The following is an 18438-nucleotide window of genomic DNA, read 5'->3' as shown; positions in this document are numbered from 1 at the left end:
TCGCCCTAGGGATACTGAGCCTTTTTGCAAATTGATGCTGAGAATATAAATCTTCCCATTATTCTGAGATCTTGTTTAAATAGCTAATAGCCTGAACCAGCGATAGAAACCAATCAACTGGTGGCCTTCCTACGTACAACTAATGTTCAAAAGAATCCATTCATTCATGATTGTCACAACAATACGATAGCATGATGGCAAAAGTTCTGGAGGCTATCTGCAAAGAAACTGCTTGCTTGGTGATCTCGCTGAACTGCATGTCTTGTATGAATTGTGCTATACAAAGTTATTGTTATTATCTCATTTTTCATATATGTGTCCAATGCTTGAGAGAGAGGACCGCTATTTGTCTAAGAGGTCTGTGGGCAGGGCAATAGAATATAGCTTGTGTCTGACTGTCAGGCTGATTATGAACAGGCAAGTTTAAACAGCTCTCAGTTGGTGTAAGGTGTCAACAGATTTGGCTTGTCTGTTTCGTTGCCTTCCATCGCTTTTTTCGTTGTATTAAGGCAGGGGTCAGGAACCTTTTTGGTGGAGAGAGCCATAAACGCCAAATTTAAAAAAAGAAATTGTCACGAGAGCCATACCATTTTAAAAACATTGAATATAATCAAAAGCATGTATTTCAATTAGGCCCAACAATTTTAGAGTGTAAGTTATTGCCAAGTTAGAGTGTCAAGTTATTGCTTTTATTGATAACAGGTACAGTTGTGCTCATATGTTTACATACCCCAGCAGAATAAACGCTTTCTTCGCGATTTCTCACAAAATATGAAGGATTACACAAAACCTTTTTTTTCACTCATTGCTAGTGACTAGCTTAAGATATTTATTAGCAATATTCTGTGTTTACTCTTTCAAAAGCATGATCACAACCCAAACTACCCAAATGACCCTGTTCAAAAGTTTACATACCCTAGTTGCTAATGCTGAATATGGCCCTGTTTAACATCAGGGACCGCTCTAAATTGTTTGTGGTAGTTGTGGATAAGGCTCTTAATGTTCTCAGATGACAGAACAGCACATTCTTCCTGGCAGAATGGTTGTTTCCTATAATATTTTTGGGTGTCTTGCTGGAACCTCACATTTGAGGTTTCCCCTGAATGGCTCAATGATGTTGAGATCAGGAGAGTGAGACGGTCGCTCAAAAACTTCATTTTATTCTTTCTGAAGCTAGTGATGGGTTGATTTGGCTTTCTGTGTTGAAATATTGTCATGTTGGCATGTCCAAACAATGGACCATGTACAGTTTCAAGGCTGATGTGTGTCAAGTTTCCTCCAGTATTTTTCACAGGGCAATGTATTCATCATTCTGCGAGTATGGATCAAAAGTATAATGCATTTGTAACTCAAATGTCCCCATGAAATCAGTGGTCCATTACCATGTTTCACAGAAGGGTATGGTGTAACTTTCATCATAGGCTCCATTGACTGTTCTCCAAATGGTACTGTTAATAGTGGCCTAAAAAAGTTCCATATTGATCTCATTTTTCCAAATGACTTTGTCACAGGCATTTTGATGCTTCTCACTGTGCTATTTGGTGTATCATATGCAAAATAACATGTTTGTATTTTTGTGGTAATGGCTTTCTCCTGGCAACCCCCAACAGCCCATCTTTCCTCAAGTGCCAACATTTTTTCATGTTGTCCTATATTTCACCTGAAGTTATTTTTTGGTTGTCCTATGCCTCCTGAACAATTTCCCTTGCAATGATCATTGCAATGCAATGATTCCCTTGCCCATTGGCTTGATTCCAACCAAGCTCCTCATATTGCATTTCTGAATTGAAATTCCAACGGTGCCAACATGACAATATTTCGACACAGAAAGCCAAATCAACCCGTCATTAGCTTCAGAAAGAATAAAATGAAGGTTTTTGAGCGACCATCTCACTCTCCTGATCTCAACATCATTGAGCCACTCAGGGGAAACCTCAAATGTGAGGTTCCAGCAAGACACCCAAAGATATTATAGGAAACAACCATTCTGCCAAGAAGAATGTGCTGTTTTGTCATCTGAGAACATTAAGAGCCTTATCCACAACTACCACAAACAATTTAGAGCGGTCCCTGATGTTAAACAGGGCCATATTCAGCATCAGAAACTAGGGTATGTAAACTTTTGAACAGGGTCATTTGGGTAGTTTGGGTTGTGATCATGCTTTTGAAAGAGTAAACACAGAATATTGCTAATAAATATCTTAAGCCAGTCACTAGCCATGAGTGAAAAAAAGGTTTTGTGTAATCCTTCATATTTTGTGAGAAATCGCAGAGAAAGCGTTTATTCTGCTGGGGTATGTAAACATATGAGCACCACTGTAAGTAGGCCTATAGGGTTGCCAACTGTCAACTTCATTATGGTGAGGGTTTGGGAGAATTTTGTATTTCTTAGATGTAATTTCCTGCATTTTAACACTTGTTAACCTCCCTTGTCCCGTTTCAACTCTATATAGAACCCGTACTTTTATTTATAAATACAGGAAGATTCCATATTTCAAGGGATGGTTGGCGACCCTAGATAAGTAAGAGCCATATACAGTTCCCAAAAGAGCCACATATAGCGCTAGCCATATGTTCCTGACCCCTGTATTATGGAGTCAGCTCCACTGACCCCGCAGCACTGGGACCTGCAAGAGGATGTCTTCAACAGCTCACAGTGCCTGTGCAGGAGTGGAAAGGTTAGAGACATAGTGTTGTGGCATGGTGATTTACTGGTTTGAATACTCTTAAGATTATGTTTATATCAAATTTGTAGGCACTAGGCAGCCAGGGCAGTTCTACTAAGATGAGTAATCATCTCTTTGAAGATTTGGTTCATCTTGGAAGCAAGTTTTTAACAAGTTGATGATAGAGTGAGATTCAAACCAGCAATTATCTGATCAAACGTTTAAACCATTAGACCACATCAGAATCGCTATCACAAATCCTTAAATGTCCTTAAAACTTTTAGGAGTTTATTTCCAGAATTATGCTACCCATTCACAGATGTTACCTTTTTCATGAATACTTAGCACCACCATCAAGTTCTCAATATGCATTATGACCGGGATAATTGCATTTTTCATACATGAAAAGGGGAATCTTCTCTCAGAGCTTGGTTCAACAACTGTGCAAAAATACATGTATCTCTATGGAAGTCACAGTCAGTAAGCAAGATTGAAGGCCTACTGCAAGTTGGTGCAAAGAATGAATCACAATTGATTGGAATTCCAATGGTCAATAAGAAATACTAGTTTCTTGAATAACTAATTGTCAACATCTGTATTATAGAAGTATTATTGTGTGGGCATATTAAGTAGGCTAAAGCAGTGTTTCCCAACCAGGGGTACATGTACCACTAGGGGTACGCAAGCATACTGCAGGGGGTACTTGGGAAAATGTAATTTTAACAAATGCATGGAGCAGAGTCACACTGGAATAGAAAAAGCAATATAAAATATGAGTTAGGGGGTACTCATGGTACAATGAAAAGGCTTGGGGGGGTACATGAGACACAAAAGGTTGGGAATCACTGGGCTAAGGACTATGGTTCCCCCACTGGTCAGCCTATGTCATGCATGAAGAGGTCATCTGAGGCCTTTTCAGATAATATAGCCCAAAAAAAGACCAATCTATCAAGTAGGCTATAGCCTACTGCACTATAAAACACAGAAGAACTTAATATGTCTATATTTTACAGTGAAGAGGGTTTAGCACATAATGCTCTTGTTAATTTTCAAGTGAAGAACATTCTGTTAACACCACATTCCTTTTAACATTTTTTTTAATTCCAAGTGACATTCAAGTAAAAACGCTGAACAAAAAAAAACCCACAAATGTAAGTAAATGATTTATAATGTCCATTTAATAATGGTACCATAAAAACTGACTCTACATACATGAAAAAGCAAGTTAACAAAGAACAAATGCAAGAAAAGAAAGAAAAAAATGTAGAGTCCATCAACCTGTTGTCTGTTATTAAAGCAATACTTTTGCGTGCATTATGAAATATGTACACATCACTTGGAAAAAGCAGAGAGTTGTATCAAAACCAACAGCTCCCTCTAGAGGTGGGAGTACTTCTCTAAAATGGCCATGTCAAAAAAATATGGCACAGCCTAAAATGGCACTTAGTTTATTGTCTTCAAAATACAGTGCATATAAAGACAGTGATGAAATAAAAATACAGTGTTGGGCTCATTCTAATACATTTATGTATTGAAATAAAGACGTTCATTTGAAGTTCATCTTGATCTTAAATACATTCAAATCCTTTACGGATGCCAAGTTCATATTATAGTCTTAATATTGTTATATTGTATATTGTATATTGTTAGGTTTTTTTCCACCTAACATGGAGTAAACTCTTATCTTTATTGATGTATCATATCGACTTCATCAACTGACAACATGTCTACAGAAATACTTTGGAATTCCCTTTGGCAAATACATGGACATTCATAACTTTTCAAATGTTCTTCCACAAGAGTGCATCGACAAAGAAATACCATTTCCCATCTAGTCTACAATACAGGCCACAAAGCAAGTAATGTATACCACACAAACCATTGTAATATTTTGGTTTATGGAAATTGTACCAATAATGGTACCTAAATTGTATGACATTTTGTATCAACTAAAGCAAAAGTTGCATTTTATGCTAAGCTACTTGACTGCGAGGTTCTCTCAGTGACCGAAACCTTCTCCTGTACGACAACTTTGTGTGTGCCGTCAATTACGGTCTCAGGCATCACACTGAAAGACGATGCACTTTGACCTCTCAGCCCTACACTCTGACTTGCGCTGGCTTGTGATGGGATAACCTGAATCAATCCTCCACTGGCTTCATGATGAAGCCTGCCACTTGCAGCAGACACTACTGTCTCTGCCAGTGAAGCACTACCTAAGCCTAAAGTCGCACTGTGGCCAGTTCCTGTCCCAAAGCCACTTCTGGTGCCTTGCTGTGTCTCGACTGTGACCACTTGCCTTTTGCCTAATGTGCCAATAACTTGCTGCTCACCAGCAGCCGAGGTCATTCCCTCCACCAGAACTAAGCCGTGGGCTCCCTGTATGTTGCCCATGCCAACCACACCCTGACTTATCCCCTGCAGCTGGCTGGTGGCATTGCTCTCTAGCATCACCAGGTTTTGACCCACATTGACAGCAGGCGTTACCATCAGGGTATGATGGGGCTGTGGGTCCACAACATACATGGGTGGAGCAGCAGCATAGTAGAGAGTTGGTTGCTGGATGAGAAGCGTTTGGGTGGGGACCACACCGTTCTCCTTAACGTGTACGGTGGTGGTAGCAGGGCGTCCAGACGAGATGATGCTTTCCTGGAGCACAGAGGAGGAAGTAGCCAAACTGCTGGCCTCAGCTCTGGCAGCACTGATGCTATTGGCAATATCTCCACTGATATCGACATGAGATGACACATGGGATGACACATGGGTTGTCACAGGGGGCTGCGGAGGAGGAGGAGGAGAAGCTGTGACAGTCACAGAACTGGACTCAATGACAGTGGCCCCACCACCACAGATTTCAGCCAGAGTCTTGAATTTGGGTCCCAGGTCATTGAGGAAGGCCAGGTCATTGTCATCCTCCAGAAGACTACAGCAGCCCACTGAGCCAGCCGGAGACTCCCGGCCCTCGTACTCGTAGATGAGCATTTCCGCTTTTTGAGTTTGCAGGTCTTCGATGCAGCTTGCTTTCTAATGGCAAAATAATACAGAGGCTTAGAGCAATGTTTGGAAGAACCTACTGAGTGGTTATGATGCTGGTCTGATGTTTCTATATTGCTTTGCATTTGCCATTGACTCAAAGGGTCTGAACAAGAGTTCCAAATTGCCTGGACTACTAGTTTGCACACAGATGGCAAATAAACCATATATTTTCTCTCTCTCTCTCTCTCTCTCTCTCTCTCTCTCTCTCTCTCTCTCTCTCTCTCTCTCTCTCTCTCTCTCTCTCTCTCTCTCTCTCTCTCTCTCTCTCTCTCTCCTGCCTCTAGCCTTGTGTGTCAGTGTCACCCCTCACCTATGAGTGTAACCTATGAATAAGACAATTTCCCCACTGTCAAGTGGCAGACAGACATTTTTGTGGGGATTTTCAACATCCTGCTTGCAAATGAGAGAGTAACTTCATAATTGGGTCAAAGACGTCCCAACGTGACACTGTCCTTCTGTGCTAACAGATGCTTTTGCTTACTGTAACTGTGAAAAACATGAAATTTCAAAACAATTTTTTGAAAAGTGAATGCATGAAAGCCAAGCCAAAAAAATAGTCATTTCTCTTTTTTTGCATTTACAGTAAGCAAAAGTATCCGTTGCACTGAAGGACATATTGGAAGTCTTTGACCCAATTACATTTTTGCAAGGTACTGAAGAAAAACTGTTTTTACTTAGAAAAAGTGTATTTAGATTTGAACTATTGATGGTAGCTGGAGGGCAGAGGAAACAACAAGGAGAACGAATTGATATTACATGCAAATATTTTGTTGAAAAGCTGCACTCTCGGGTGTGATTCTTGTATATTATTCTAGTGGGTCAGCAAGACAGACAGACGTTTTGGCCTAAGCCTTCTTCAGCATCTGACGCTGAAAAAGGCTTAGGCCAAAACATCTTTCTGTCTGTCCTTTGGGAGTTGAACGCACTTTCTGAAGAAAGACAAATGAAAGCCATAGTCACCTGTGAGTAGTATTCTCCAAGGAACTCCTCTGACAAAGCAATGCCTTCAAGTAAACCCATGTGACCAGAGGCTCCACCACTTCCATATTCGAAGCGTCCTTCTCCATAATGGCCTTCGCCAAACTGCCCTTGGCCCATCCACCCGCCATGACCCGTGTTGACTTGGGAAGACCACTGGTTGTATTCATACTCGTTGTTGTTGTTGACTTTCCCGAAGTGAGACGAACCGGACAATCCTCCACCCAGCCCAGCACCGGCGGCCCCTGTAACTCCCACTTGACCAATCTTCGCAAAGCCTCCGTCCCCTCCGTCCACCACCGGTATATCCAGCAGGGGCACTGCCTGTGAAGTTCAAAACAACAGGATGCACAGTTAGTGGTGAGTCACTTTTTCTGGTCTATGCATTTTGGCCGTTGCCTGGATAAAAAAAAACAAAACAGTACAGCGGCTTCCTGGCTATTCGAGTGTGAATCGGTATATCTGAATCAGCAGACTGACAATCAGCTTATTGGCCTAGTCTACTTGTCTTGTAGAAGGAATTTGACTCCCACAAAAGTACATCCGTAATTCAATGAACAGTGAAGCAGTGTGAATCACCATAGATATAGAAGAATAGAAATATATTGACATTATGTACATGCAGCACATAATGTACCATTGGGATAGATTACTGTTACCTGTATGACTATGCAGGAGGAGAAAAGTGCCGCACACTCTCGAGTGAAATAGAGTTAGAGTTATTTAACTCAAGAGTGTGCGGCACTTTTCTCTTCCTGCAAGTGTTTTACTGGTTGCCAGCACCTCTGATTCTGGTGTGCGTTTTGCACCTCCACTCATCACCTGTATGACTGTTACCTGTATTATACCAGTAGGTGATGGTGTTATGAGAAGGTAGCATAGAAGAGGATAGGCCTCATTTCTATGCTCCTATCCTAGCGGCACCTAGCACTAGAATATGTCTGTTGTGCAAAGACAGCTAATTGAATGGTGCTGTTAGCCAGTGGTGTAGTCTACTTTTTTATGGTGGGTATACTGTATATTTGAGCAATTTTTGAAGTGGGTATACTGTATATATTTGTGCTATTCAAAACAATGGATCAATCAACTTTAAGTGGGTATACTGAAATCCCTGAAATTTAGAAGTGGGTATACTCCGTATACCCGCGTTCTACGTAGACTACACCACTGCTGTTAGCCCAATGACTATGAGCTTTATTTACATTTCCCTGACCCAGGTCACAACAGAACAGACTCTCTAATGCCATGTGCAAAGTGACAAGGCAATGTTGTGAATGCGTGATACCCTACCTTGTCTTCTCCTTGGCCCTCAGTGTGATAAGCGATCAGGTGCTCCTTGGCTCCCCAGGGTATGGTCTTGAAGTCTGCGGCTAGGGCTCCCGTACCACACAGGCAGAACAGCAACAGAAGAGGCAGCACTGTGAAATACAGTATACAGAATTAAGCAGATATCTTCTCAGATTTAATACTGTGATTCCATCGTTTTATTCCCTTATCAGTTCTCATACAGTAGGGTATTGCTAAAAACGTATTGCAACGTATTGGAAGCAATAGGTTGTGAAATTAAGTTAATTTCAAGTCCACATCAAGCCCCATCATGTTCTTCCAAGAACTCATGCAAATTATTGGCCTGGCGTGCCAGACCATAACATGAAATGTATAGTCTGGAACTGCACCAATGGCCTGTAGAACCAATAGTTGGTGTTCAAACCATTTCACACTGTGTCCAAGTGTGACAAGATGGTGATAAGATGCATTTTACAACCTCGATAGGCTTAAAGGAGCACTCCTGCCAATTTCAATGTGCTGTTGTATTGCGCACACTACCCTTGACTTGTCAGTAACCGGTACTTGCCAGTACATTTTTGGCTCAGCCCTTTCCAAGATACGGGCTATTTTATTTTAGCTTTTGTTTACATTTCAAAAAAACATTATTTTATTTATTCCCAAAAACATCCACAAAGGGGCGTTCATCTGGTTGTAGTTTAGCAACCTCAACACTAGATGTCACTAACTACAACACATTGGCCCAAGCCCAGCATAATAGCACATGCAATAATGTGAGACATCTCATTGCTTTGCCATTATTTCCCCCCCACACATACTCACATAAAAGCAGCAACATTCCCAGAAGGAGCATGAGAACGCCCGCTGCTCCCAAGACAGCACTGGGACCCCTGTCCTTCCTCGGAAGGCATGTCAGGTCCTTGTCACAGCTGCACACCTCCAAGTCCAACACCTGGACGTCTCCGCACGCAGGCTCTCCCTGCTGATCCCTAATCACCATGTACACTTTATACGGGCCTGGCCATAGGACCTGTTTGGGCCGCAGGATCACTGTAGTGTCTGGAAGCAAAATAAAAATGACAACTTAGCAAATGAAGTGAGGAGCAAAAAAAGGTGTCACGTTTACAAAGTTCTCAGATTTCTCATTTGAAGATGGAAAAGAAAGGGACACTTAAGTGGTCTTCCTCTAATTGTCTCTTATTGGACTATGCTTGGTCAGGCTGGTTAGGGAGTTGGTCTTCTGATTCAAGGTTGTAGGTTCGTATCTTCTGTCATCTATGACTGATGTGCCCTTGGACAAGGCACCTAACTTCACATTGCTCCAGGGACAGTAATCAATACACTTTTCCCCAATAACTGTAAGTTACTTTGGATAAAAGTGTCAGCTTCATGAAATGTACAGTACTATAATATTGGCAAAGCAAAAAGGGTCTCTCACCCTGTTACGAGTTGAAAAACTGTATCATATGATTATAATATACAGTCCCAGGAAAAAGTTTGTACACCCTTAGAAATTTCTTACATTTCTGTCAAAATTGATCATAAAACATGGTCTGATCTTTCCGGAAATCTCAAGAAGGAACAATCAGAGTCTGCTTTAATTAATTCCACCCAAACATTTACATGTTGTCATATTTTTATTGGTCATAAGGCCATAACATTCACAGGAGAGCAGGGCATAAGTAAGTACACCCTTGCATTAAGTAGGTTTTAACCCTCAGTTAGTTGCAATATCATCAACCAGACTTGTCCTGTAGTTGCAGATCAGATAAACAAAACAATCTGTTTGTATCTTGTCTCCCTCTTCTTTAGAGAACTGCCTCTCGTCAGCAAGGTTTGTGGGATGTCTGGAGTGCATAGCTTTCTTGACTTCATGCCATATAATCTCAATTGTTTTTTGTCAGGGCTTTGACTGGGCTATTTCAAAATGTGTATTTCATTATTATGAAGCCATTCTAAAGTCGATTTGCTTCTAAAGTATGGGTTGTTGTCACATTTCAGGACCCATTGTCTTGTGTGCTTCAACTGTGTGACAGACTTCCTCACGTCTTTTCTGTAAAATATCACAATAAACTTGAGTTCATTCTTCCACTGATAATAGCAAACTGTCAAGGGCCTGAGGCAGCAAGGTAGCCGCATATAATGAGGCTCCGGCCACCATACTCAGAAGAGGAGATGTAACCAAGAATAGCTAAAAATGGGATTCATTCTGCCAATCTAAAATTAATGGGGTTTCTGTCCAAAAAAAATATTGCTGCACCTTTGAGGTTTGCGAAAAAGCATTTATATGCTTCATAGAATTACTGCAAAATATTCTGTAGACCAACGTTGAAACCAAAGTTGAATTGTTCAGGGGAACACACAATGTCATGTTTGGAGGAGAACTGGAGAACCACACCTTCACCAAAACATCATCTCCACCTTTGAGTATAGTGGCGGGAGCATCATTATATGCAGCTACCTTGCTGCCTCAGGCCATTTTCAGTTTGCTATTATCAGTGGAACAATGAACTCAGAAGTTTATCGAGATATTTTACAGAAAAAAAGTGAGGTAGTCTGTCACACAGTTGAAGCACACAAGAGGATGGGTGCTGAAATGTGACAACAACCCATACTTTAGAAGCAAATCGACTTTAGAATGGCTTCATAATAATGAAATACACATTCTGGAATAGCCCAGTCAAAGCCCTGACAAAAAAACAATTGAGATTATATGGCATGAAGTCAAGAAAGCTATGCACTCCAGACATCCCACAAACCTTGCTGACGAGAGGCAGTTTTCTAAAGAAGAGGGAGACCAGATACATCCAGATTGTTTTGTTAATCTGATCTGCAACTACAGGACAAGTCTGGTTGATGATATTGCAACTAACTGAGGGTTAAAACCTACTTAATGCAAGGGTGTACTTACTTATGCCCTGCTCTCCTGTGAATGTTATGGCCTTATGACCAATAAAAATATGATAACATGTAAATGTTTGGGTTGAATTAGTCAAAGCAGACTCTGGTTGTTCCTTCTTGTGATTTCCGGGAAGATCAGACCATGTTTTATGACCAATTTTGACAGAAAGGTAAGAAATTTCAAAGGGTGTACAAACTTTTTCTTGGGACTGTAGATGTAGGCCCTACCGGTAGCTATTATTGACATTATTATTTTTTGCTCCACACGTTATTTGAGAACATGGTTACTGTTGTAATGTATGTGGATATTGCATACAATTTGCTTGAATATTGCAATGTAATTAAAAAAAAATTGAATTGAATAGGTTTTTTTACCATTCCCCAGCAGCCGCTCCACAGACCACTGTTCTGTGGTGCTGGAAGTGATTTTAAAGTCAAACGGTGCTCCGTTGGGGAATGCGTCGCCATCTACTGCGGTGACATACACTACATGGTCCACGTTCTCCTCAAAACACACAGTCTGTGTTGGGTGGACCAGCGTTGGACAGTGGTCATTGGAGTCCTCCACCTGAATAGCGATGGTTCCAGTAGCTGTTTTCTGTGAAGAATCTGAAAAGGAAGAGAATCAATTGCATTTCATCCATCCACAAGTTCCATGTTTCCTCAGTGAATTTTACAAAGAAAAAAACAACTACCTTTTGAGACACAAATGATTTTGGCATAGTATGTCCCATTGATCAAATATTTGGATTCTCTGTCCGGCAGTTTGTTAAGTCTGATATCAGCGGTGGTTTGGTCTATGCTAATCCAGTTGTCCTTGTCTTCTCCTTTTAGATATCTGGAAGATAGTACACAGAAAACCATTAATATACTGTTTATGTTACACCCAACATTAAGTGGAAATCTCATTCATGTTGGGAAAATAATTGTCTGTAGCACTATGATGGTTGCTTGATGATAGCACTGATAACACTCTTCCAATCACATCTCCATGTTACAATTGCTTGTGACTTGCGAAAAGTTTGTAGGCTTATCACTTTCAGCATCTTTCAAAATGAGTTATGTGAACACGTCTCAATCTGTACCTGTCCTGTTCCTACAGCATGTTTCCACTGACACTGACAAAGTTGCTGAAATTCATCTTAGGGCAGTCTTGAGTTGGGCCAAATATGAAACAGTTTTTTTAACCAATCAGTGCTATAAGATACCATAGTATTCCATGGCAATAGAGAAAATAACATAAGAATAGAAAAAATGGATTTCCCTGCCATTGTGCTTTTTGACAAAATGTAACAACCTACGTATAAAGCTTCACTGAAAAACTACCCCCAGTTACACTTCATCAGAGGTATTATTCTGAAGTAGAGGTGTTATTCTAAAATAACATAAATTATGCTGGCTGGTATTTTTATTGCAAGGTGGGTTTTGTTTGGGAAATATGCCACATCTGCACCTGGGAAAACAGTACAAGTATGGGCCTACCTAATACATGAATTAATGAAGCGAAGGACAGCACTCTTTAGATTTTTTCTTTGTTTATTCGCCCACGAAGGTTTCGGGCAGAGCAATTCTTCATCGTGTAATGGAGTTCGCACCCATACTCCATTACACGCTTAAAAAGGGCTCTGCCCGAAACGTTTGTGGGCGAATAAACAAAGAAAAAATCTGAAGAGTGCTGTCCTTCGCTTCATTCATTCATTTATGTTTTTTGTGGGATTCAGCACCCAGTTAAGAACAGTTAGAATAGCCTCTTAAGGCGATAGTGTGAGCACGTCTTCTCCACTTCTGAACCAACCTAATACATGTACACCAATAGCTGGGCTGTCAACGGGTGTTGCACAAAGCCAATCTCTCTCTGTACTTGACTATGTTGACTTTTAGACTGCACCTTCTCAGTGTATGTTGGAATGCATTAAAAAAAGAAGAACAGCAAAAGAGCTCGTACATGACATTGGTGGCATGCAGCAGGGTGTCACTGTCTATGGCCTTGTAGGTAGTGATGATCTGCTTCAGGTCAATCGTGGTGTGGTCCTCGGACACAGTTACCACTTTGACTGAGGGATGGAAGCGAGGGCCTTCCGCCTCGTTTTGCACATGGATCTTGATAGGGTACGTCTTGGTCTCGGTGATGATGACAGAGGAGTGGTACTTGGCCACGTTGGAAACAACCACCTGGAGATTAAGCTCCTTCAGTTCCTCGTAGTCTATGGGCTGCAAGAACATACAAATAGATGCATATTAAATTATGCAATTATTATTATTATTACTATTATTATTATATAAGTAGCCTATCTTAATGTAACTTGTAATGTCAAATGTCTGCGATGAAATGTGCTTGTAATGTTGCAATGTGCTTGTAAGAAAATCTATATCATATTCATCTTGAAATCACATTCTGTTCTCTACTGGAATGCAGAGTAACGAGTTCATACTTTTCTGACATCTGCACAAACATTTGTGGCAAATTGGAGGGTACGGTTGGAGTCAGGGCTAACATGTGTAACTTTGTAGGCTGTCATACTATATGCATTTCACTGTATATTAAAAGGTGTGTTGGGGTAGCAGTAGCTTGCCGATTACTTTCCTGCATTTCAAATGGTCTTAACTGTTTTTCTATGTTTGTAGGCTCAATACCACATGGATGTGCTGCATTAAGTCTTTTAGAGATACAGTATGTTACATTTCCATTATGTATAATACACTACTTGCACACCAGTGGAGTTGAAAGTTGAGCGGAACTGTTGAATAGTTTGTCCTGTCCTGTCCTGCCTATTGTCATGTCATGTCTGTTATATTTGGGTGAATGTGTATTGTATGTGTTAAATCTTTGTTTTTATCATGTCATAGGCAATACAACCTGCCTGATGTGTACCTTACCTGCTGACAAAAAATTGGCATCGGAGATAATTAAGTTTCTAACTAACTACTTATACCAGGACCCCAGTTGTGGTCAGTTACACTGCAATAGTGTTGTAAGGTGCAGATATCTGTGTGAGTGTAACTTAATGGCACACCTTGTTCAGCACCAGTATTCCCTCATTTGTCTTTTTGTCCGTGGTGATGGTGAAGTATCCTGCCTCATTTCCAGACACAATGGTGAAAATGGCCAACCAGTTGTCTGTGTGGATTAAATCAAGGTCCAGTGCTTTGATCTTCAACACCGTCACGTTGAATGTGTTCTCCATTACGTTGGCCTCATACTGAAAATGTATAGTATGGACAACAGGGATATGAGCAATTCAGTTGCTTACTTAGTTCTTATGAGACAAACAAATAAAAAAAAGTAAAACAGCATCTTATAACACAGTGTTTCTCAAACTTTTCCTGCCATTCCCCCCTTCAGAGGAAGGGTGTCTGTCTGTCTGCGCCCCCCTTGAGCAAAATGGTTACGAAAATACAAATAAATAGGCCTTCGTAAAGTTTTTTAGAGCCTAATATACACATATATGGCCTATGATGTTCTCTAAATATTAGTGAATAAATGAATGAATATATTGTGATTGTAAAGTGAATGTGTTGACTTAATGGCAAAGCAGAAAAGTATTAAAAAAGAAAAACCTTCTGACTTCACACGCCCCCCCTCCAATACCTCCGCGCCCCCCTAGGGGGGCTTCCGCCCCACTTTGAGAAACGCTGTTATAACATGTCTCAGAGTGTTTATACAGAGCATAACTGTACTGTATGCTTCTCACACACAACTAGTCATTTTCTTTTCACCAATACACTACACACTTGTCATGCGGCAGTGACATGAGAAGGCTGAATGTCTCACATGGGTGTTTTCCAGGGTTGGAACGTTGTCGTTTACATCCATAAGTCTGATAACGACCTTCCCAGTTCCTGAATTCCCCCCAGGAGCTCCATTCATGTCAGTTCCTTTGACGGTCAGAGTGTAGACATCCTGGACCTGGCCGTGATCAAACACACACACACACACTAGGCTTGGCAACATGCCACAGGACACAATCACAATATTGGTGCCGTTATTTTAAAATCAATGAATGCATCAATCAATACGTTCATAATAGGGAGCAAAACATTGCTTGTGTGAACTGCACACATCCCCAAGACTGACTGTTACGTTTGTAAACTTGTAGTAAATAAAGCACACTGACACACGGCACGAGAAGTTAACTCATCGTGCTTACGTACTCCGACTCCTCGAACCCCGGGCAATAGAACACAACATAATACAGGCATAACACAATGCTGTCAGCACAGTCCAACTTTTCTGAACTGGACATAACACTGACATTGTGGGAGTCTGAGCACAGTCTTACTGTCTGCATGACTCAACTTTCAAGTCTGGTTTGAACTGTTGTTCACCTCAGTTAGCAATCACTTACTCACCTCTCTGTCCAGAGCATTTGTCCTGACAGAGACCTCTCCTGTTTGACGGTCAATGTAGAACATGTTGGAGCTTCCCTCCTGCACAAGTGAGTAGGAAATCTGGGAGTGAAGCGTGTTGGGCTCATCTGCATCTGTGGCTGTGACTGTCATCACAGAGGTGCCTGAAACGCAACAACACAGTCAGAGGGAGCCACCATTCACTTTCATTCAATATTAGCTGCAATGCAGCTCTTGACAGACTTTTGTTATGAAGAGGTGTTTCAATTTCTGATTTGAAAGTAATCAAACAAATAATGAAGACAAAATTACCTATTTCACTTAATTCATAGATCTCTGCAACACTTTGACCTTCTTCAAAAGAGAACACAGGAGGGCAGTCATTTTGGTCTATGACCATTATTACCAGTTCGATATCTTTTTCGGCCCGGGTCCCATTTGCGAACTTTGCCACTCCTTGCAACTGAAATGGAAAACAAATTTAGTTTCGAAAAACATCCACAGCGTCATGGCAAGCATCCATGCTTAGACCACAGTGAGAAGGACTCACATAGTAACGAGATTTCTCCTCCCTGTCAAGAATGCCATTGATCCTGACATAGCCATTTTCTGTATTCACTGTAAAGAGGTTCACAGGGTCTTCAGTGGCACCTTTGCCGAGGAGGGAGTAGCGGATGTTGTTTCTTGTCTCGTAGTCAGAACGAATCTGTTGGAAAGATCAAAATGAGTTACTGGCGATATTTTTCTTAAATAATCAAAAAGGAATGCTGGATGTCTGTCTCTTTCTCTCTCTCTGGCGCTCTCTTTCTTTCTGTGTGTGTGTGTGTGTGTGTGTGTGTGTGTGTGTGTGTGTGTGTGTGTGTGTGTGTGTGTGTGTGTGTGTGTGTGTGACTGTGTACATATCTCTGTCTATCTAAATTGAATGGTAGACTATAGACATCCAAATAGGACCATTTACATTTAGACTTAGAAACACTGATGTGGAAGCTGAATAGCAACTCAAGCAATTGGCTAGACACAACTTTGAATGCAGTCGGGCATGTCAAAACCTACCATATTTTATAACCATTATAATAATGACTGCCTTCATAATTACTGTCATCATTTTCATTGCTAACAATTAAAACTGTCAATGCAAAATGAAATGGTATCAAAAAACTTTAGTAGCGTTTAGGCTACCTTAGATGCTAAACTCTAGAATTGTGGCAACAAGTTACAAAAATGTTTGCAGGAAGATAATCACATTGTCACAAAGAATACTAATGACAAAACATACCTTGGCTATGAACTCCTTTTTAGTTTCATCCACATTCTCTTCTAATTTCCGGGGAGGAATAATCCACTCTCTCTTCTGCCTGTGAAGCTTCTGGAGTTCTTTGCCGTACCCCTGTACTTGTGTAATCTAAAGGAGACGAATAACGACATTAAAATGCAACGCGTAATTATAGCCGCGTCGTACCGTTAGTGAGGTAACATTGGCGTAGCCTACTGTGTCTTCATTCAACTATTTTCTTTGCAAAGACAAGCCAATTCGCGAAGATCTTTTCAGTCCCAATCAAGCAAACAATAGCATTAAATGGGAAAATTAACTTAAAGTATTAGGCTACGCGTGTTAGTTCAGTGATGCGTAATCTTCACTTACCAGTATCAGAATCGGCACCAGAATGGTACACATAGCTGTTGCGTGCGCCATTTAATGTTGTCAAATAGCTCTCTTTTCTTTATGGTTGGCGCGCGCACGTACTTCAAGACAATTAAATTCCCAAACGGCTCTGTTGTCAAATAAAAGTAGTCACGGACTACATATCTTATGTGACAGCACAGACCAGTGCAACCTTCCCTGGAGGAGGCGCTTCCTGAAGTAAACTGCGCGATGTGGTCGACACACCCAAGTAAGATAGGTTGATCACCTTTTAGAGAACGCCGATAACTCAGATTCTATAGACGTACTTTACTGAGTCTTGCTAAGTAGCCTAACCTATCTGCCTATCGCCTCAAACCATCGTCGCCCTGGGCAGTTGCGTAATAGCCCAACTCTCCATTAGGCTACAGTAGAAAGTTTTGTCTAGTCCAGTCGAGATGGCTGGAGGGTCAGCAGGAGGTAATGTGAGGAATGCGGGGTTTACCACTGACCATTGTGTTCTCCACACTGCGATCATGGACGGTGGTTTTTATTTTTTCATATCGGCAACTCAAGTCACGTGACCTTCAAACTTTGATTGTCGACCTATTCCCCTACTGAATATCTAGAAGCATACACATTAAGTGGATTATATATATATATATATATATTTGTTTTGTAAAATTCAATTTTGTCATAGGCCTAGCTCTGATAGACCTATTAAATAATATTTAGGCTACATTTCATTGGTCTTAGGGGGTAGTCCCTTAGATAAGATATGTTGTTTTCGAGGAGATCCCCTAAAACAGCATGACAGCTTCCCTCAGGGGAGACTTCCATTTAACTCCATAAGAATACAGCCTAATAATTTCTTGATGGTAAGTCTGAATATTGCCAGTGAAATGCCCCCATAGAAAAATTCTCAAGTGAAGGAGTGACCCAAATGATTGATAAGAGTTGGGTTGGGAATGGGTGTAGCTGCCATTTGAAAGCCACCGCAATGTAATGTGTGTGACTTTTGCTCATGGATGAAGGGCTAGGGTGTGGCCAGGTTTGCTCATCGATTTCCTCAGATTTTACAACATTACACTTCTCTGCAACTGACAATGCACCAAACCACAATAGGGGCCATTGTGAAATGAGATTGAATCTTTGTAGGCCATACAAGGTCATCAGTGATTCAAAATTGCATCGTCTTATTGTAGAATAGCTGACTATTGCTATTTATTTATTTATCTATTTATTATCATGCAGATGTTTAAAAGGAACACCACACAAAGAAACTCACCATTTACCTGCCATTGAGATTGACTTGGATAGCATTTGCACAATGGGCCTACTCTCCATGGCAATTTGACTCGATACCCTTCACCACTGTGGATGTTTTTGCATGGTGTGCTGGGGAGACGTTCTTAAACAGATTTTGGCGCTTTTTATGAGGAATTTGTCTTATATGTTCAGTATTCCTCAGTATTCAGTATTCAACACATTTATTGTAGAAGAGCACTTGTAGAAGAGGCCTCCACCAAGCAAGCTCAGATCACATCACTGAAATTGAGTGAGCTGGAGTTACTGTATCATGCATAGTGTTAAAATGTAAGA

The 18438-nt window shown here is 40.9% G+C and overlaps 1 protein-coding gene across 1 annotated transcript; it reads right to left on the bottom strand.

Annotated features, from left to right (window-relative positions):
- Positions 1-3757: 3757 nt before the first annotated feature.
- Positions 3758-17353, bottom strand: LOC134465606 (desmoglein-2-like protein). Its single transcript, XM_063219368.1, has 14 exons — positions 16858-17353; positions 16492-16617; positions 15766-15921; positions 15528-15678; positions 15219-15379; positions 14641-14775; positions 13883-14068; positions 12814-13079; positions 11564-11706; positions 11244-11477; positions 8790-9026; positions 7971-8098; positions 6663-7004; positions 3758-5690 (listed from the first exon to the last, which is right to left on the bottom strand). The coding sequence occupies exons 1-14, from the start codon at positions 16906-16908 to the stop codon at positions 4635-4637; spliced, it is 3372 nt and encodes a 1123-aa protein (XP_063075438.1). The 5' UTR covers positions 16909-17353; the 3' UTR covers positions 3758-4634.
- Between the last annotated feature and the right edge of the window lie 1085 nt (positions 17354-18438).

The sequence above is a fragment of the Engraulis encrasicolus genome, chromosome 16 (genome assembly GCF_034702125.1).
Source record: "Engraulis encrasicolus isolate BLACKSEA-1 chromosome 16, IST_EnEncr_1.0, whole genome shotgun sequence".
NCBI classification, from domain to species: Eukaryota; Metazoa; Chordata; class Actinopteri; order Clupeiformes; family Engraulidae; genus Engraulis; species Engraulis encrasicolus.
This window is presented reverse-complemented; position numbering and strand designations above follow the sequence as displayed.